At 40.0% G+C, this 18,653-nt stretch overlaps 1 protein-coding gene across 2 annotated transcripts; it reads right to left on the bottom strand.

The window, feature by feature from the left end:
- Positions 1 to 145: 145 nt before the first annotated feature.
- On the bottom strand, positions 146 to 17,192 carry PTGFR (prostaglandin F receptor). 2 transcript variants are annotated; one of them, XM_066325081.1, is made up of 2 exons: positions 16,353 to 17,192; positions 146 to 801 (listed from the first exon to the last, which is right to left on the bottom strand). In XM_066325081.1, exons 1-2 carry the CDS (start codon positions 17,139 to 17,141, stop codon positions 496 to 498), a joined length of 1,095 nt encoding a protein of 364 aa, XP_066181178.1. In that variant the 5' UTR covers positions 17,142 to 17,192; the 3' UTR covers positions 146 to 495. The 2 variants fall into 2 exon arrangements, with proteins under 2 accessions (XP_066181178.1, XP_066181179.1); XM_066325082.1 differs by having other exon boundaries at positions 16,674 to 17,192.
- Between the last annotated feature and the right edge of the window lie 1,461 nt (positions 17,193 to 18,653).

Raw genomic sequence — 18,653 nt, 5'->3', positions numbered from 1 at the left:
AGGCATAAGCAAAATGTCTTATATATATACATTTGGTAAATTCAATGCCTAAAAGCACAGCATACCCTTACGGAAAGGATGCTTGACTTCATTCTAGAAAACAGTGACTCTGCAAAGGATTTGAGGGTGTCTCTGGGAGAAAAAATCTACTCCTTTTAAAAATCACCCTGGAGATCACTTCTGCACTTGTAAGAGGCCTGTTAAGATGTAAGGTTCAGTGGGGAGTGTTATAAGGACCCCTCCTCACTTTAGTACATGGAAGGGAAGATTTAACATTCCACTACCAGTTCTGGAAGGGATGCATTCTAAAGTGAATTAAAACATTTAAGGGCTCTTATCAAGTTTGATAAGGGCAGTTATCAAACTGGTAAGCAACAATAGCAAACCACTCACAATTTAAAACAAATGCCAAACCACTGAGCCTTGGAACTCATTTTAAGGTACTGCCCATGTAGGAGCATTGCCTCCATCATCTCTTCATAGATGAGTTAAACTTCATTGTCCCACAGAGGTGAGAGGCTGGAGGTTTATCTGTTTCGAACTTCCTGGTGACTCTGATATTGCTGCAACCTTCAGGGAATTCTTGATGGAGCTGAGTTCCCACATGTGTAAGTTTATGACCTGCACGCCACAACAGCCGCTGGTGATCTTGTACAGGTTTTTGAGAACAGCCTTGCGGAGGAGAATGTACACCCAGGGGTCTAAAATCTGATTCCACGTGGCCATTCGGAGAGCGAAAAGTATCGTTTCACAGGTCTCCTTCGAGCCACCCTCGTTAATCCCAATTCTGGCCATTGTCACCTGGAAACAGGAATATTTTAGAATTATGCATCAAAAAATACACCAAGAGAGCATTTAAGTTAAATCTGAAAGTTGAGTATTTTTAAATGGTACATTAAAAAACAGACAAAGAAAGCATGTAAATGAGTAAAATTGTTTCAACACTGTCTCTAACCTTCACAGCTTCACAGCATCAGTGCCAAATTGCACCAAATTGCAATGTAAATACTTTCAAGCATACAACATTTATCATCCTAGAAATCCTCTAATGTTTTACAAAGGACATACATGTGCCTCTGCTGAATTATTTCTGCTGAACTTTGGGCAGAGGATGGCAACCAGCCAGGGAATACCCTCCAAAACAAGGGATTGATCTCAGCAACAAGTGAAAACTTAATCCAGAATTTATCTAACAAAGTGTGCCAAGACTGTTCCAGAAATGGATTTTCTCAAGGACAGAATCCACTCATAGGTCAGCACGTTTTTATAACAGCTATTCATTTTTTCACATTTTCCTAATTAAAGGCTGCATAAGGAACACAAGTACCTTGATTTCAAAAAGAAAATTCACTTTTTTTTCTGCTGCAGCAGAACACAATTTATTGGCACCAGAGGATTTAAAAGTCTGTAGGAAAATTTAAGCCATGGTGGGAAACGCCACTTGTCAGTGGAGACACACAGGGTTTCATTCACCCCTGGAAGTGCTACTCAAGCACAGACCTCCCAGTGCAACAGCACCACCAGAGCCAACAATTCCACATGGCAGAATTCCAGAGCAGCTCAGCAGAAGATACCCAAGGGCTACACCAGCCCAGCAAGCTGTGGCTCTAGCCCCCTGCTCTGCAGAGCAACGAGCTGGGCTGTGAGACAGCCCCAGGGAAACTCAGGCCACTGGGACTCCTGCCCTGCAGATACCTCCTTTCCAGGCTGCCTGCTGCTGGGAGGTTGTAACCTGAGTTCCTGTGTGAGGAAAGCCTGATCTGCCAAGCCAGGAATCTGCCAGAAGATGGTAAATTATCTCTCCCTGTTATTAATGTTAAAACCACATGAAGACTTTTTTGGTAGAAAGATGAAACACTGTAAGGCTTTTAGTTCCAAAGCCTTCAAAGCACTGCAGCTATTTAACTAAGAAACGGGATATTTTACAACTGATGCTGGGAGTACACTGATTTATTGGGCAAAGAGAGGTACGGTCAGGCTGTCCAAGTGCAGGACTGTAGTTTCAAAAAGATGCACTGAAAAGAAACTCAACAGAAAAACTAAAAAATAATAATGAATGAAAAGAAGCTAAAGCTCAATATGCCAGAAAACCTATTTTACCTTTTTTTTTTTGTTTTTTTAATGCTTCTCTGTATTTCCAGACCCTACCTATAGCTTGCAGGTCACCACAACTGAGTATAAACTTAAATGGCACAAAGTGAAGGCATAAAAGGACACTGAACTTGTTTGATGAATCATTTGATCAAGTGTTTCTGTATAGCTTCTATGGGAGCAGCAAAGGAAGCCCCCAGGAACATTCCTAAAGGAGCTGGCAGGAGCACAGCTGGGAACTGGTATGGGGAGGAGGAGGAATGTCTGAGCACCAAGCCAACACAAACACAAGCCAGTTCCCTGAATCTGCTTTTCACCCCACAACCACTGGGCACATTCCTCTCTGACATCAGCAGCCCACCCAAACTTGAACAGCTCCTTTGGCTTCACATGGGATGTTTTTTCAGGACAGTCTACATTTTATTTATTTGAGGTCCAATACCGCAGGGCAAACTCAGACAGAATACTTCTTACTCTGCAAGCAGGACTGGGCAGCAAACGACAGCTCCAAAGAGCTCACAGACCAATGTCCTTATCCCATACAGCATGTTTGACTTAATGTAGACATACAGTTTACTAATCTGCCTCTTGATGTACTTAAAAATTCATTTGTTGTCCCCTCTCACACTCTCTGGAGTTACTAAAAGCCAAATCCAAAGCAATTCCATGTCCAGAAAAACAAGCACTAGATGTTGCTAATAAGGAAAAGTAGCTCCATCCAGACTTGGTAAAATTTATTTTCTCATGTTATCTAGAACATTTGTGAGAAGTGTTTGCATTTAGAAGTAATCACCTCGAAGTGAATCTATTAATTTGCTGCTTAACATAAACAACTTCTGCTTTGATTATGGATTTGCATGAAGTAAATCAGGACGACAAGGAAAACGGATTCATAATTTATCAATTCTGACACTTGGAGAAGCTTCACCCAAAACATTTCAGTTGCCTTTTATGAACATTGGACATACAAAAAATAATATACCTAAACTCACACAGAGAAAGTAGAGCTTATGCACACAGACACATGTTTAAGCAACTCAGCTGTAGGTCCCTGGATTTGAAATAAGATAAAATTTAATTATCTACAAATTTTGTTTTATAAAATACAATTTTCCTAACCATATTGCTAATACTATTTGGGAGTATGATGCAGAAATTAAAAAATATTTTCTTTCTTATATCTCTAAAACTAATACAAAAGAATGTCTCAGCTCTTTCAAGTTCTGAGAGGCCAATATTTGCATATAGAAATGGAATAAGACTGAGAATCTCATTGCAGCTCTGAGCATGAGCATTCTTAGCCTAAAGCACTCGTGGCAGAGCAGCAGGACATATTGCCATCACTTTGAGTATGAAGTGAGAGAGTTTCTCACTCCTCGAAAGAGACTGCCCTGTACTGGGGGCTCTTCACATCTTCTGAAAAATCAAAGAGGAGACTGTATTCTGGAGCCTTTCTAAAGTCATCTGCTGATTTCTAGAACAAAACTTAAACTTCAGCAGAAGAGGGGTGGAATGGAATGCAGTTAATATAACTTATTATTCCTATCACATTTTCATAGTAGATTAGCTTTATTTAAATTTAAATTCTTAAAATGCTGTTCCAAAGTCAGTTTGAAATCAGAAGCTATAAAAAGGACTAATATACTACCAGCTGTTTAATAAAGGATTTCATTGAAACAAAACATGCAGACAATCTGTATTTTCTCCCTGGGTGTGAGAAATTCATGTCACTGAAATGGTTCAAGTCGTCAGCTCAGAAATTGCCACCAGAGCTTGGTGCAGTGCCAGGTGGACTTTTGAGAGTGGGACCACCTCCATGGGCATGAAAAGAACACCTCATTTATTCTTATTTGAGTATTAGAGTTCAATAATTGGTTCAAAGTCAGGCAACCAATTTAAACCTTTTTTCCTCTCCCTGTAGGTCCACCAGGTTGGTATGACAAAGGAATTCTGTTCTCTGTAGGCAACAGTACACAAGTGGGGAAGAGGCAACACTATTGCATCATATCTAATCACCTTTGATCTCCACAACTGAAGTGAATATTCATGCAGATTCAGCAGCATGACTCAAAAAATTAATCCCCAGCTGGTAAATAATAAACGTAACTCATGACATTTTCTAACATATTTAGAAATGTAAGAATCCAAGTAGCACTCTGCTGATTTATACACTGTTTATAAGAGGCAGCTGTAGTATGTCTCCCTGGTTCACAGAAAAAAAGTATCATATGATGTAACTATGACCATTCAAACTTTCTTTAGAAAAGGTACTATAAAAACATAACTGTAAAAGTAATTTTTTAACCAATGTTACCTGCTTAAAAGATATAAAGTTATTCTGACTCATACTAGTCCTTGCTTGTTTAAGAAAGCACCTGAGAATTCAGTGTCTCTAAAAATATATAGAGAAATTAGATTTGTGTTAAGGAAAGACTTGACACAGTACATTAAATTCTACATACTTTTTGTCCAATCTTAAGCCTCATTAAAACCAAAGCTCACTTAGCAATATCCAGAAAGCCTGATGGAAATATTTTTTAAACATTTGGAAATTGCTGGCTCCCTCAATTCTGCACCTAGCAGACAGCATCAGAGAATTACTATTTCCCTTGGGGACAAAGCTCAGGGCAATAAACAAAAAATTGCTCCAAGGCTTCACACCACTTTCCAAACATAAACAGCACTAATTTAATTTTCCTTCCAATTGGATCTACTGGAGAACAACCAATAGGCTCAAAGGCTGTGCTGCTTAGTCACATTCCTGTTAGTACTCAAGGACAGCTAGTCAAAACAAGCAGCTGACTTTAGAGTTGGTTAAAATTCAGGACAAAAATGAGACTTTGATGCATTTCACCTCACAGGCTCTAAATCCAGGTTCTATCCTTGACTTCAGGAAACTGGATAAAACCCTGTCACCAAGAGATGGACATGGAAAGCAGAATAGACAAATATCGGAAATTCTTGTCTTCTGCAGCTCAGCCTTCAGATTCCACTTCCCTGTGGGAACATTGCAGACCCTCCCAAGCCTCTTCCTCTTCCTTTGGATTTCCTTACAAGCACTTCTGAGGATTTCCATTAATGGAAAGAAGTCCATGGATTTTTCAGTATTTGCAGAACACTTACATTTTGTCACTATTGCCTATGTTGAACCCTGAGGCGCAAATCCCCTTCTAAACCACAGACGTTTCAAGGCAGAACATAACAGACTATGTCCCAATCCACTGGAACAAAAAATATGCGCTGATTTTGAATTTCAAGAGGTTTTGGAACTTTCACTTTTCATTTTACAAAAGCAGCTTCAGTCTAACAGGCATAGGATCATACAAGATGACACCTTGTAGTACTCTATAAACACAGACCTTAATAAATTTGCAAAATAGCTTGAGAAAGAAATAAAAATACGTATATCTTCCCATTTTATGTACCATTTTATATCTCCCAAGTAGAGCTGTTAAAATAGAAACACTGACAGCAAATTGCCTCTACCATTGCTATATTGATCTTGCAGTATACAAGCCAAGCATGTCTTGCAACAAAGCTGAGTTTGCTTCATTTTATATTTTACGTGATACTGCAAGTCAGTTTAAACAAGAGCTTCCAAGAACAATATGCAGTGCACGGCTTCTGCCATCAGAATGTCAGTACACACACTGTTCTACTTATTCCACATAAGGCTTGTTATGTTCTAGATCTGCAACGTTTTTCCTCTAGTGCTTTCCTTTCCCTTCTAAAAAAAAAATTAACTATATCTTCAACTTTTATATACCAGATGATCACTTAGCTTAGCAATTAAATTTTAACTGAGCATAGTGATTTTATTAAAAAATGCCAATTTAAAAAGGAATTTTAGACAGATAAAATATACACGCCAGCTTTCTGTCATGTTAGAGTCCAGAGGTACTTTTAAGAGCATATGTGGTAATTCCTTATGTACAATTCGGCAGGATCAGCTCCTAAGAAGTAGCAGCAGAATAAGGGAGTCACCTTTTCTCTCATGTATATTTCTGTGATGAAATAATAATGCCACTCAAAATTAGGAGTAGATTCACTGGATCACTATTTGACTCCCTTAAAAAGGAACTGCACAAACATTTTGAAGGTATTGTTAAGCTACAGAGGCATGAAAGAGGTGTGAAAAGTCAAAAAAAGTAGGAAGAAACCAGGAAAACACAAAATTTTTCACAAAGCAAATAAAAATATTTTCTCATATTTCTTAGTCTGTGACCAGGCAATTTCTCACTGAAGTTGACAGGAAAGAAATTATGAGGGCAGGTCTTTGTGCATGAACTTGCAAACATTTAGTGAAAGTGAAGTTTTCATTTCTGTCAACTTTTCCCTTAGACACTATCTATTTTGCATCAGTTTTGCAGTAGGATAAATTCATGTTGAGCTTGAAAAAAGCATTCATCTCTTTGTTTCTCTTAAATAATCCAAATATTTCTATCTTGGATTGACAGTCCTCTATCTTTGTTTCCTTGTCTTGCCATCAAAACAAGAAATACTTCAGTCCAACTAGCTAGCAATGTAATTACTCTCACAGCTTAATTGATAACTCATTTGAAGGAAAGCATTGTGGATATGGATAGAAAAGATTCCAGCATTGGAAACAGTAAATGACTCACTTCACAATGAAAAGACATAGTGTCCATACCAAAGTCAAATAAACAACCTGTTTCCTGAGCTACATGATTTAAAGTTACAAGAAAGCCTGTTTCCAGCATGAGGAATGTATTCCTGCCTAAGAACAAGGCCTATAACAAAAAAAAATCTTGCACAAAAAAGTTTGGTTTATAGATAGAATTAAAATATTCTTTACCCAGCGAGAGGGAAGCTTTACAAGACAATTTTAAGGACCAGAAAACAATAGAGTATGTCAAATATCTATAGTAAAGACCATCCTTAAGTATTTACGAAGGCAAGGAATACACGTGCTTGGGATTAATTCATTCTTCCATTAGTTGGATAAAGCTTCAAACCCTAGAAATGACCTATTACTTCTCTATTGTTAGTTTGCTTTTCCAGGTTTTCACATTCATTTGGAAAAAAAAACCACGTTATCTTTAATGCTTAAACAAATATTCTAATTTATTTAGGAGCAACAGAACTTCTCCCACTAATACCCTACAGATATCCAAAGAAGGAATCACAAATACCACACAGTACTGGAGAGGAAGAGAACTGTCTGAATGAAGAAAAAAGCAACAATATACACACAGCCTGGGGGAAGAGGAGCTGCAGAGGTCCATAACTATAGAACAAGCTGAAAAAGTCAGAAGAGACCTCTACAGTCATCAAGTCCAACCATTAACTCAGCACCACCATGCTCACCACAAAACCTTTTCCATATGCCCAAGTCCCACAACAACATGCCTTTTGAACACTTCCAAGGATGGTAATTCCAGCCCTTCCCTGGGCAGCCTATTCCAATGCCTGCTCACTCTTTCAATGAAGATATGTTTTCCTAATTTCTATTTAAACCTCCACTGGTGATCTCGTCCTTGTTGAAAATGGACTGCAGTCATAGTCACCTAATCACTTGGTACTATCTGATTTGCAGTGTCTGAAAAAATCTGACTGGAGGCAAAAGAAGACATGATGCATTGCTTTCATGTCATTCTTTTTAGATCACCTTTGTTAAAGTGACTTACTCTATGCATCATTCTGAAGAAGTAAACTAAGCAGCTATGATCAGAAATACCAAGACTAATGAATTAGCAATTATATCTACCAAGCTGGAATATATAATTTGCAATTACCTCTTTCTTTTATGTTGGCAAATAAATTGCAAGGGCCTGCTGTGCAGCTCAACCATGTTTCAGGAAGAAGATGGAAGAGAAAAATCAAGTCTCCATTTTAAAGTGATTTATTTCTCATTACTTCTGCAAATGTACACCTCTGGTAAAAGGTGGATTCAATTTTATTTCCAGTTCACTAATGAACCGTAAATCCTAAAACAAACTGCTACCACTTACTCCATTCTGCTTCACTTTCTCTCTTTCCACAGCAGATGGGAATAGAGCTGGTCACATCCCTCCCTGCACAAGAGTCTTCCTCCCCCTCAAGATGTACTCATGTCCTGCTGTCAGTCATCACATGGGTCATGAGGTTACTCTTGAGCAGACTCACTACCTCCTTTCTATCCCACCCCACTCCTGTAGCCTGGGGAGACCAAACCTCCTGAGGGGCACCACACAGGTCCAGGACAGCAGGAGATGGTACAGTACCTACAAAGCAGCTCCAGTTCGTTCCACTGTTCATCTATTTCACCTCACCCAATATGAAACTGAATCCCAAAAAATGAGTCACGATTACTAAAACTTCACACTCACCCCTGGAGTAAACCCTTTCTGCAGTGCTCTGCTCCCTGAGCACGGCTGTTTCCAAAAGCACACCCACAGAAGCTGTGATGGGACACTCTCCTGCACTGCTGGGCGCACAGAGAGCCTGGAACCCAAACTCAGCAACTCCTCCCAGACATGAACCAACCCTACTGCACTAGAGACACAAGTAACTTGTACTAGAATGCACCATGCCACACTCCAGATTGTAAATTAGCACCACAATAATGACAATAATAAATATTGCCTCACAAAATATATGGATATTTATTACACCCTGATGTCTGTCATTAAAACTGGTGAGAAGGAAGGACTTTCTGGAGTTTTTCTGTGTGAGTGTATTAGTCCCTGAGATTTTTCAGCAACAACTTTACCATTTAAAGTGTTTAGATAGTCAGGAAGGACAGCTTTCCTAAAATAACCATCCAAAAATGGTTATGCCATGTATGATATTTTCCAAAGATGGTTATGCAGTGGATGACATTTTCAAGTAAGAAATGCCTGAATAAGCGTAATATCTAGGAAATAGGAAGAATTCTCTAATATCAAACAATGGAATGAATATCAAACTGACTTAATTTTTAATATCCTACAAAATCCAAAAACCTAACCAAGTGAACTAAACAAGGAAAGGTTATGAATGGTAAATTTATTTTGGTAAAGTTTTCAGAATTTGATTTATTGAGATGGCAACTTCAAAATTGAAAAAAAAAACCCACATTTTCTGCGAAAGTCACTGATGCCTATTTGAAACAAAATATCATGTTTTTTAGTTTAATTCTGCATATAACACATAAATTTAAAAATCAAGAAGCAAAAAATTATGCAAGAAAACCAGAAGCACATTATTCTGAAAATGCCATGTTCTCATGTGACTGGAAACCTGCCAACCTGCCTTTCCTACTTTTTCTCTCCAAAAAAATCTTATTGTATTCTGATGGGACTGCATTAACAGAAAAGGCTTTACGCAAATTTTTCCAAACAGCACAAGTAAACATAGATAACAAAAACTATATTTATGCTTCCCAGAAGCCCCTGGTGAAGGGCAATATGTCAGTCTCAGCCCTCCTTCTTCCCTGGTTCACATCAGTACCACTGCCCATTTCTTCTCCAGCACTTTCCTGTTGAGAGTATCTCAGCTCCCTGATTTCTGTGAGGGGGAGGTCAACACTTGAATTACAAATATAGCCACAATTACTATAGAGTTTCTAAGCACTCTATGATAAACTACACCCTGGCCCATGCTTATAAACATTTTTGTTAAAATGATTCATGTTTCTCAGAAAGGATAAGGATGTAAGATCTCTATGTACTGTAAAAGATGAAAATAGGAACAGACCAATTCTTAACACCAAAACAATAGCTTTAAAATTCAGAATCATTTTTGGTAGGTATAGGCTAAAATTAATGTCATTCCAGGTCTCATCTAACCTGGTGGAATTAGGCAGCTGTGCCACTTAAGAATACAGAATCAAAGAAAGTTCTCTGCAACCAATACTAAGAGAGGTATGAACATCTTATCCAAGGGGTTCTAGTATCATAGAAACACATCTCAATAGGTGGATTAGGCTTTTAACTGCATTGTATTAAACGTTGCTACTCTCTCTGCCAACACATGCAAATTCTTTCCAAGAGTATTTTCATGGGGACAAACAAAAGCACGCTCAAATTGCGTGAGCTGCTGAATAAACCTTATTCCATGGGGAACTAACCTGCAAAGAAACTTCTGCCTTGAGACTAGCAAAAACTTAAATGAAAATAAGTGTTCTCTTTTGTCTTAACCTGTAAAATGAATTAAGGATTTCAAAATACCTTTTGGGCCATAATATTAGCAAAGACAATAATGTTTCAGCAATTTAACCTTGAGTTAGTTATCAGACCCTAGGAGAAACTCAAGTAAGAACAAATAACTCTTACTCAAGTAAGAACTGAAATTGCAGAGAGTTAATGGATGTGTTGAGAAACTCAGCAAGCAATCAAAGGACCATGATAGGAGTGAGAGCCCTTTCTTTAATGTGGCTCAAAAAACCAATCAACTTGAGAATTTTTTTCCGGAGGAACTTAGGGAGCATTTTATTTATCCAGGCTGACACTCCTTATCTCCTCTGACACAGCAAGGTCTGGAAGAGAAATAATTACCTACAGTCAACAATAACTATCACTGTATCAATGATGCAGGGCAGAGATAAAGAGATGTTATCTAGCAGGTCTGCTGCTGGCTAAAAGCTTTTTCTCCTTTCCCCATGAAACTGGTTCATTTATTAAAGCCATTGTCACAGCATTGGGCTTGTACCCAGCCTCAGAGATGCATCTCCCACGGGAGACCTGCCTGCAGGTCACCTCCCCTTGTGAAGAGTTCCCACACCCAACATGAACCACCTCTGCTGACAATGCACCCTTGTCTTTGCGTGGTGTCAGCAGACAAACTTTCTAGCAAGAACTCAATGACAAAAGCCAGTACAAGCACAGTAATTATCACTGATAATAGTCTTTAAAATCTGAGCCCTGAAAAGGAAAGGTAAACGTTGTTCCCCCTCTGAAAATTTACTACAGCATTCAAAACTGCAAGATTAGCTAAACATATTTAAGACTATCTCCTTCATTCTTCAGAAACAAAATTGAAAGGCTAGTTTAATATTTTTCAAAAAAAGGATCACTCTCCCTGTTGACAGTGCCTCTGCAGGCACAAGCTCACGGTGGCTGCAGCTTTGACTAATAACCAGTGAGATAACAACACACTTCTGCAGAGCAGCCCCTCATGAGACCTGAGTCCTCACTGGCAGAGCATGGACCTGTATCTTGGGACATCTCCCTGCCTCTCGTCAGCTGCACTTTCTGATTATGATAATTCAACAGTCACAAGAGCACGAGGAATAAATTTTTCAGTAACTCTTTAGCTGTAGGGATAATACAACCAGCAATGGAAGGCATACAAACAGCATTAATAAAGCAACAAGCTCATATATATATATAATGCCCATTGCACATATAAGCATAAGGCAGTGCAACAAAAATGTAAATAAACTGCCACCTGAATAAAGACAGAAAACAAGAATGGATGGAGAGACTTCAAGAGTAACAGAGGCATGAACACCTGACGAAGTGTATATATAGCTACACGTGCAAAAACACTCAAACGAGATGTAGAGGATTGCCTTCTACATCCAACTACCTCATATTGTACACAAGGATGAGGCCCAGAAGTTACTTCGTGTAAAACCTGCAGCAAACTGACCTCCTTCAGCACACACCAACCATGAGCCTGCCTCTGCACCCAAAAGAGCTGGTGGAGCAACCAGGGTGGGATGGGGAAAGGGCATTCCAGCAAAAGCCTCCCTGTCAGTACATCAGCTTCTCACCACCTCCAGAGCTCATTCTCTGAAAGGACCACTCAGACCAGCACCAGCAGCTTCTGAGCTGAAGCGATTCAGTAAATCACAAGCTGAGCACAGCCCTAGGTGCACGAAAAGCAGCCATCAAGCCTCACTGCATGCGACAGCCTGAGGACAAGAAAAAGTCAGAGCGAGTCCAGCGAGACACAATTAGCATAACACATTGGAAGCAGAAGAGATTACGTGAGAAGGGACTGATAAAAATTAATCTCAGCAGTAAAAAAAAGCAACTGAATAACAGCTGATTTATTCATATGAAATAAACAGAGCTCTTTCCAAAAAAAACAGGATTGGCTATTTTCTGCAATAGAAGGGAGGTAAAACTGGAATGAAATTAATCAGTCAACTGCATGGCAAAAGATCTTAACAAGAATAATTTGAATGTAGTACTTTTCTCAGGCTGTGTTTCACACATGAAAAAGATTAGAAATTTCTCTGTATCATAATTTGTTCCTGTAAATAAATGCTCTCTGAAATAAATCTCTGCTGCCCATAGTTACAGGCAGTTCTCTTTGCTACTCCAAAAAACCAAATTTTATAAAAAGTTTATCCCTTGAGCCCTACAGAACACGACATAGCTATGTCAGAATTTGCTCATACAAACACAGCTCCAAACCAAGCTGTTTCATGACACGCCAGATGTCAAGTCACAGCCAAAAAGCAGCTTTATATAACAATGTATTTCATCAGAGGTGCCTGTCACAAAATGCTCCTGCCCAAACATTTGCTTTGGGAATCCAACCCCTAGAGACCAAATTCATCCAGCAAAACTGGCATAACCCTTAGCAAAGGGCTAAGACTCTCACAGGGATGAAGAAAGCAGACACTACACAGAGAAGTTAAAGTTACTACCTTCAGAACATATTTACTTGGAATTACCCATCACAAAGCAAAATTAAGTGGACTGTCAGAACAAATGTGCTCCTGCAAATCATTGACTGCATATATTATTATAGAACTCATGAATTTCACTTGTTTAGGTATTTTTGTGAATTTTCTCCTGCTCTCAACTCCTCGAAAGGCATCAGTGTTGTCCCACAAGGAAAAAGGCAGGGAGCACCTCTCATTCTCATACTCCACTAAGGCAAGATTCTTGAAAAAGTGGCAGAAAACTTCAAAAAGCTGCTTATTTTTGAAAAACAGATGAGTTGGAGCTTGGGAAAGAAATCAAAAGGAAAAAAAAGAAACCAGAAGGAGGCCCCTGTCCAGAAGAGCTCCAGAAGGGCCATGCCATAGGCCGTGCTTTTGAAAAATGCTCCATCCATATCTTCAGGAATCTTAAAACAGAGGTGGTGACTGATTACAATACTATATTATTATTAAATATTAAGTGTTAGCTATATATACACTTACACACATATATAAATAGGCAGTAAAACAACTTCACAATCACTGAGCAGATGCAGGAGTCAAGTTCAGCTCCACATCAGACACCATAAAGGACAATCCAGGGTCTTGTGACTCTAATGACATCTGAAACTGATTTTATCACAAGACAGTGACAATGTCTGAATATTAACTCCAATTGGAAAAAAAATAAAATTAATTTAAAATCTAATTGTGAAGTAAATCTGCCATTGGATTACAGTATTTGACTTGATTATGGTATCCATACACATATGTCAATGGACATACCTGACTAGATTGAAAACAGAACGGAAATAAAGACAGTAAAACACCCTCCCCCCATCAGACGGGGAATAACACCAAATGAATCCAAACTCTTGTATCTGCAAACCACATGTGGTATAAAACACATTGCCTTCCTCCACTTTCTCTTCCAGAAGTTTATTTGGTTTCTAATAACTTTGGTTTACTTCGTGGCAATGAAACATTTCGTTCTGTCTACTCTTTGGGACAGAGAACATAGGTAGAATTCACAATTCAAACACTAGACTTCAAATTCTGACTTTTAGATTTAGCTTGGAGAAAAAAAATTAAAGAAGTAAATGACCACAGAACAAACATTTTTTTGTCCTTTTCCAGATAACTTTAGCTACGAACACTTGCTCATATTTATATTCAAGAAATACTTATTTTGGTATATGCTGATTATATTATAGAATGTAAACCATTCTTTTCACAAATTAAAAGCCCTGAGACCTTTCAGACATATGAGACAAGTAGGTTTGAATTAGCAATTAATCACAAAGCATACAGCTTAATAAACCCTGGATCACTTTAATGTTGCACTTGAGCAGCACATTTCTGACAAAATTTTATTCAACAGCAGGCCAAAAAAATCTTGCTAAATTAACACCACGCTTGTTATTCTGTTTGTATTCTGTTGCTATCAAAACAAGGAATCGGTGAATAAATAAGCAAATATTATATAAACTGATATAAACTCTATGATCCTAACAGCTAAGAAAGGAAATACTCTCAAAGGACCCTGTCCCACTGAATTTCCCACTGAAACTCTCTGGCTAAAACATTAATTGTTCACTTCCTTGGAACTTTGTTTCAAGAATCTAATCCCACAATAGACCAACTTTTTTTTTTATTTTTAAACTCTTCCTTTCTAACCTAAATTTGTCCACATTGCAGAACTATTTTCCATAATGCCAGGCTGATTATGCCATAAGTTTGGCTCATCTCATTCCGAAAGAGGTCCAGAGGCAAAGCATCACAAGCCCAGCATGCACAGAAAGCACCAGCAGATTTGCCACCCAATGAACCAGAACTCCTTATGTACCAACTCCCCTCTGCAACACAGTCCTGAAAAATATCAAGTCCAAAATCAAGCAAGAAGCTGTCCACTGGCCTGCATCATAAGCTGATGCAAACACCAACTCTGAAAAGGGCATGAAAAAAATTCCTGCTAGACCAATAATTCATCTTCAACTACAACTTAGATGAAGTTAAATATTTTTAACAAAAGTTGTGCTGTGATTTCATTAGATTGTCACTATTTCTAAAATTATAATTTTATATATATTTAATATGATAATTAAAATTGAATGGCATAACAAAATCTACCACAGTAGTTGCAACTTTAGTGTTCCTTGATGTGTTGAACAAATTAAGTATCTCCTTTGAACTAAAAAAGTTTATAGCTCTTCTGACACCCAAGGGTTTTTCAAAACCGAATTAATCCCTGCTTTGAAGAACAACTATTTTAAACAAAAATAAATGTCACCAGGTGATAATAGTTCTGCTTTTTCATGGAAAGTACACTCATCATATGAGATGCTTTTTTAAAAACCATTCTATGGCTTGCCCCAAACTTCAGATGGTGTCTGAAATAACTGTAAAGAAGATCCCTACTTGCTCTGCTTCTCTGACAACTTTGTTTATGCTCCACACACTACAGCCACGACACTGACCAAAGCAAACATGAATTTAAACTATGCTGCAGAGCAAGACTAGAAAAATCTCTGTAACTTGAACAAAAGGGAAAGAGTTTTTGTGCATTTCAGTGACTGCAGACATTCATATCTAGACTTTCTCCTTGAAGCCTGTCATACTGGATTAATTAAACTGCTGCAGCTAGGCTAGAGTCAGTATCTAATTTTTAACTAAGATAACTTCAGTCTCTACCATAGACAGTGAGCAGATGAAATATACCTGGATCTGATACAGATCTGAGACTTTAACGTCAGTATTTGTTAGCTCAAGCCAAAATTGCTCCTCATTTATATCACTGGAAAACTACAGGACTCTGTTTCTAGGAAAGAAATTAAGATTCCATTTGACTTGAGTTTTAAACCCTCTGACCGTAGCAAAAAAACTAAATTTCTTCAGACAAATTTGCTACACTGAAAGGAGACAAAGCTAACACCAGCTCTACAATGCCATGATACAGCTGGAGCTGTCAAATTCTTCCCCTTATCACAATCTCACTTCCTTCAGCGCTGCTCACTGACAGAGCAGGCACTACCAGCACTGGCAGTGACCCTCTGGGAGTCACAGCAGGGACAGTCACACACCACCTGCCCACAGCAGCTCTCTGCTCATCTGTCCACATTACAAACCCAGCCTGCTTAAGTCTAAACCAAAGGTTGATTTTAACACACTGCCAACCAGTGCTTTTCAATATGACCCTAAAGCAAAGCCTTTAATACCCAGATAATGGAGGGGATGACTTTTAGGTTCTGAACTGTTATCTGCCCTAAAGCTCACAAGCAGCAGTAAACTGTTGAAATAACAGCAAACAGATTGCCATAATCTTAAAAATTATTTACACTTCCCAATCCTAGATTTCACTGAAACTTTGGAAGCAGTCAATATTTGTTCTGAATGATTCTAGCCACGACTCTTGTACCACTGTCTGCTTCATAGCACTGGAAATACAGTCCTCACAATCACTATATATTTAGCTTAGTGTATTATTGATCAGAAGTGGAGAATAACTACCAGTTTTTTATAGGTGCATAGGTACATACATTATGGGCAATATGCTATAAAATTAATATCACTGAGTGGGTGTAGCTGTTATCACAACTTAAGTGCTTTAAAACCTGGAGACAAAAAAGTGTAACTTTTATACAGAGATGTGCATTAAACATTGGCAAATACATTAGGCTCTTACCAGGAATGGACTCCAGCAAATGCAAGAAACACACATTATAGCCAAGAGCTGAATGATCATTTCAAAATGATGAGATCTGCCTTGTCTTTGTTGACTCTTAAATTTGACTCTTAAGAGGGTAATTCCTGTGACAGCATTGCACAGGAATGAAATAGCAAGAGCCAGGAACCCAAGGCAAGAAAAAAGTAAGAGATAAAATCTGTCTTCCCAGTCCTCAACATGTTGTGTTTTATAGAAGCACCAGGTCCTCGATGCTTGAATTTGGTAGGCTCTAAACCTAAGAATAGGCAGCAAAGCTATAAAAACAGCAAACAGACATACCATAGTCAACATCATTTTCACATGTCTAGAAGTCATTTTTGTAGAGTGAAATATTGGCTTAGTGACTCCAATGCACCGTTCAACAGCCATCACACTGCCCAGGAAGAGTGGGCACAAACCAAAGAAAACCATGCAGATGCCAAAAACACTGCACAGAATGTTGGACTGGTTAAATCGAATCCAGTCTTTATCTGATGCATACACAAACACTGCGATGGCTCCATTGATGAGGTGACCGAAGAGGTCTGTCACAACCAAACCACTGGCAAGAAGCAAAAAGGAGGCTTTTGATTTCTGTCTGAATCTCTGGTATGCCTTCATGAGAATTACTATTGCAAGGCTGTTGGACAGAATTCCCACTGTCATGAAGATGATTGAAAAGAAGACCGAAATCTTTTTCTCCGTGTGGCACGTTGTGTTTTTCAAGACTCCAAATCCAGCCAGCCCTGGTGATTTTGAACTGTTCATGGTTAGGAAAGGAGCGCAGCCCTCAAAGCATTTCAGCAGTCTGGCAATCAAGAGGCATCTGCAATATTAAAAACAAATATACACAACGCTGTAAAAAGCATACCACTGTTTAAATGGCATTTGAAGCAGAAATTCCATACTATTACTCTGGTACAAATCTAATTTTCCAGTTTTCTGAGTGATATGATATGGCATCACATTCTAAGCTCATCACTCACAGGGTAAAACAATTATCTGCATGCATTGCACAATGCAAATATAGCCTACAGAAATATAGAGTCTCTGCATGCATAATATACACAAAATAATGTATAAAATATATCATGATTATGTACATATAGTAAGATAAACAATGAAACAAGTTTGGTGGTTAAACTGTGCTAAACAAACGGTTTTGCAACAAACTCAAAGAATGACCGTATTTAACCAGCCCAGCCACAGTCAAACGTGAAATACTGAAACTGGAGCATTTTGAGATCATAATCACGCTCCATTTTTAAACATTTATCTTCAAAACAATGTCTTAGCATCTTCTAAACAATTCCGCTCCCACAAATCCATGTTTCAAAGCTTTAACCTAACGAGCACTGAAGCCTTCAAATTCCCAGCGCCCTTGCTGAAGCGCAAACTTGGTTTTTAGACGCACCGTAATTCAGAAACCAACTCTGCAAGTTACTTTACACTTTATCTCCCATCTCTACTCCAAGGGCATTTCTAATAGCAAAACCTTCCCAGGCAGGGGGGAAAAAATAGAGAAAAAAAAAAAAGAAAAAACAGGCGTTTAACAGCCCGTATTACAAACTGCCGGTGAAGCTCCACGGTTACTGAGAGCTACATCGGGAGCGCGGCGCTCCGGACCGAGGCGCCTCTGCCGTTCGGGAGTGCCCAAGGGAGCGCGGCCGGAGAACTCCTCAGGCGGAGCGGAGCGGCGCAGCCTCACCTCCGTGCGCGGCTGTCTGCGCCCAGCGCCGCGGGCACCGACAGGCGGGAGCGGACACCGACAGGCGGGCACGGACAGGCGGACACCGACAGGCGGGCACGGACAGGCGGACACCGACAGGCGGACACCGACAGGCGGGAGCGGACAGGCGGGAGCGGACAGGCGGACACGGACAGGCGGGAGCGGACAGGCGGGCACGGACAGGCGGGCACGGACAGGCGGGAGCGGACAGGCGGGCACGGACAGGCGGGCACGGACAGGCGGGAGCGGACAGGCGGGAGCGGACAGGCGGGAGCGGACAGGCGGACAGCCTCGGTGCCGGCGGACAGCCCCGGTGCCAGAGGAGCAGCCCCGGTGCCGGAGGAGCAGCCCCCTCCCCCGCAGCCCCGTTCTCCCTTAAGCGCTGCCGCCGCCGGGGGCGGGGCGAGCCCGGCTCGCCGGGCACAAGTGCCCCGGTCCCGCCGCCGGCCCGGCTCAGCCCCGCCGCGCCGCCGCCCCTTCCCTACCCCGCTGTCGGTGTCCGTCCCGGCCCCGCCGCCGCTGGCGCTCACGTCGTCCCGCGCGGCCGGAGA

Source organism: Sylvia atricapilla, chromosome 9 (genome assembly GCF_009819655.1).
Source record: "Sylvia atricapilla isolate bSylAtr1 chromosome 9, bSylAtr1.pri, whole genome shotgun sequence".
NCBI lineage: Eukaryota > Metazoa > Chordata > Aves > Passeriformes > Sylviidae > Sylvia > Sylvia atricapilla.
The sequence above is the reverse complement of the archived record's forward strand: the minus strand, read 5'-3'. Positions and strand labels throughout refer to the sequence as shown.

Excerpts from the sequence above, each read along its gene's own strand:
- PTGFR (XM_066325081.1), bottom strand. The coding sequence starts at position 17,141 with ATGAACAGTTCAAAATCACCAGGGCTGGCTGGATTTGGAGTCTTGAAA. Across the intron at positions 802-16,352 it reads TTTGCTGGAGTCCATTCCTG|GTGACAATGGCCAGAATTGG; the intron begins GTAAGAGCCTAA and ends TCCTGTTTCCAG.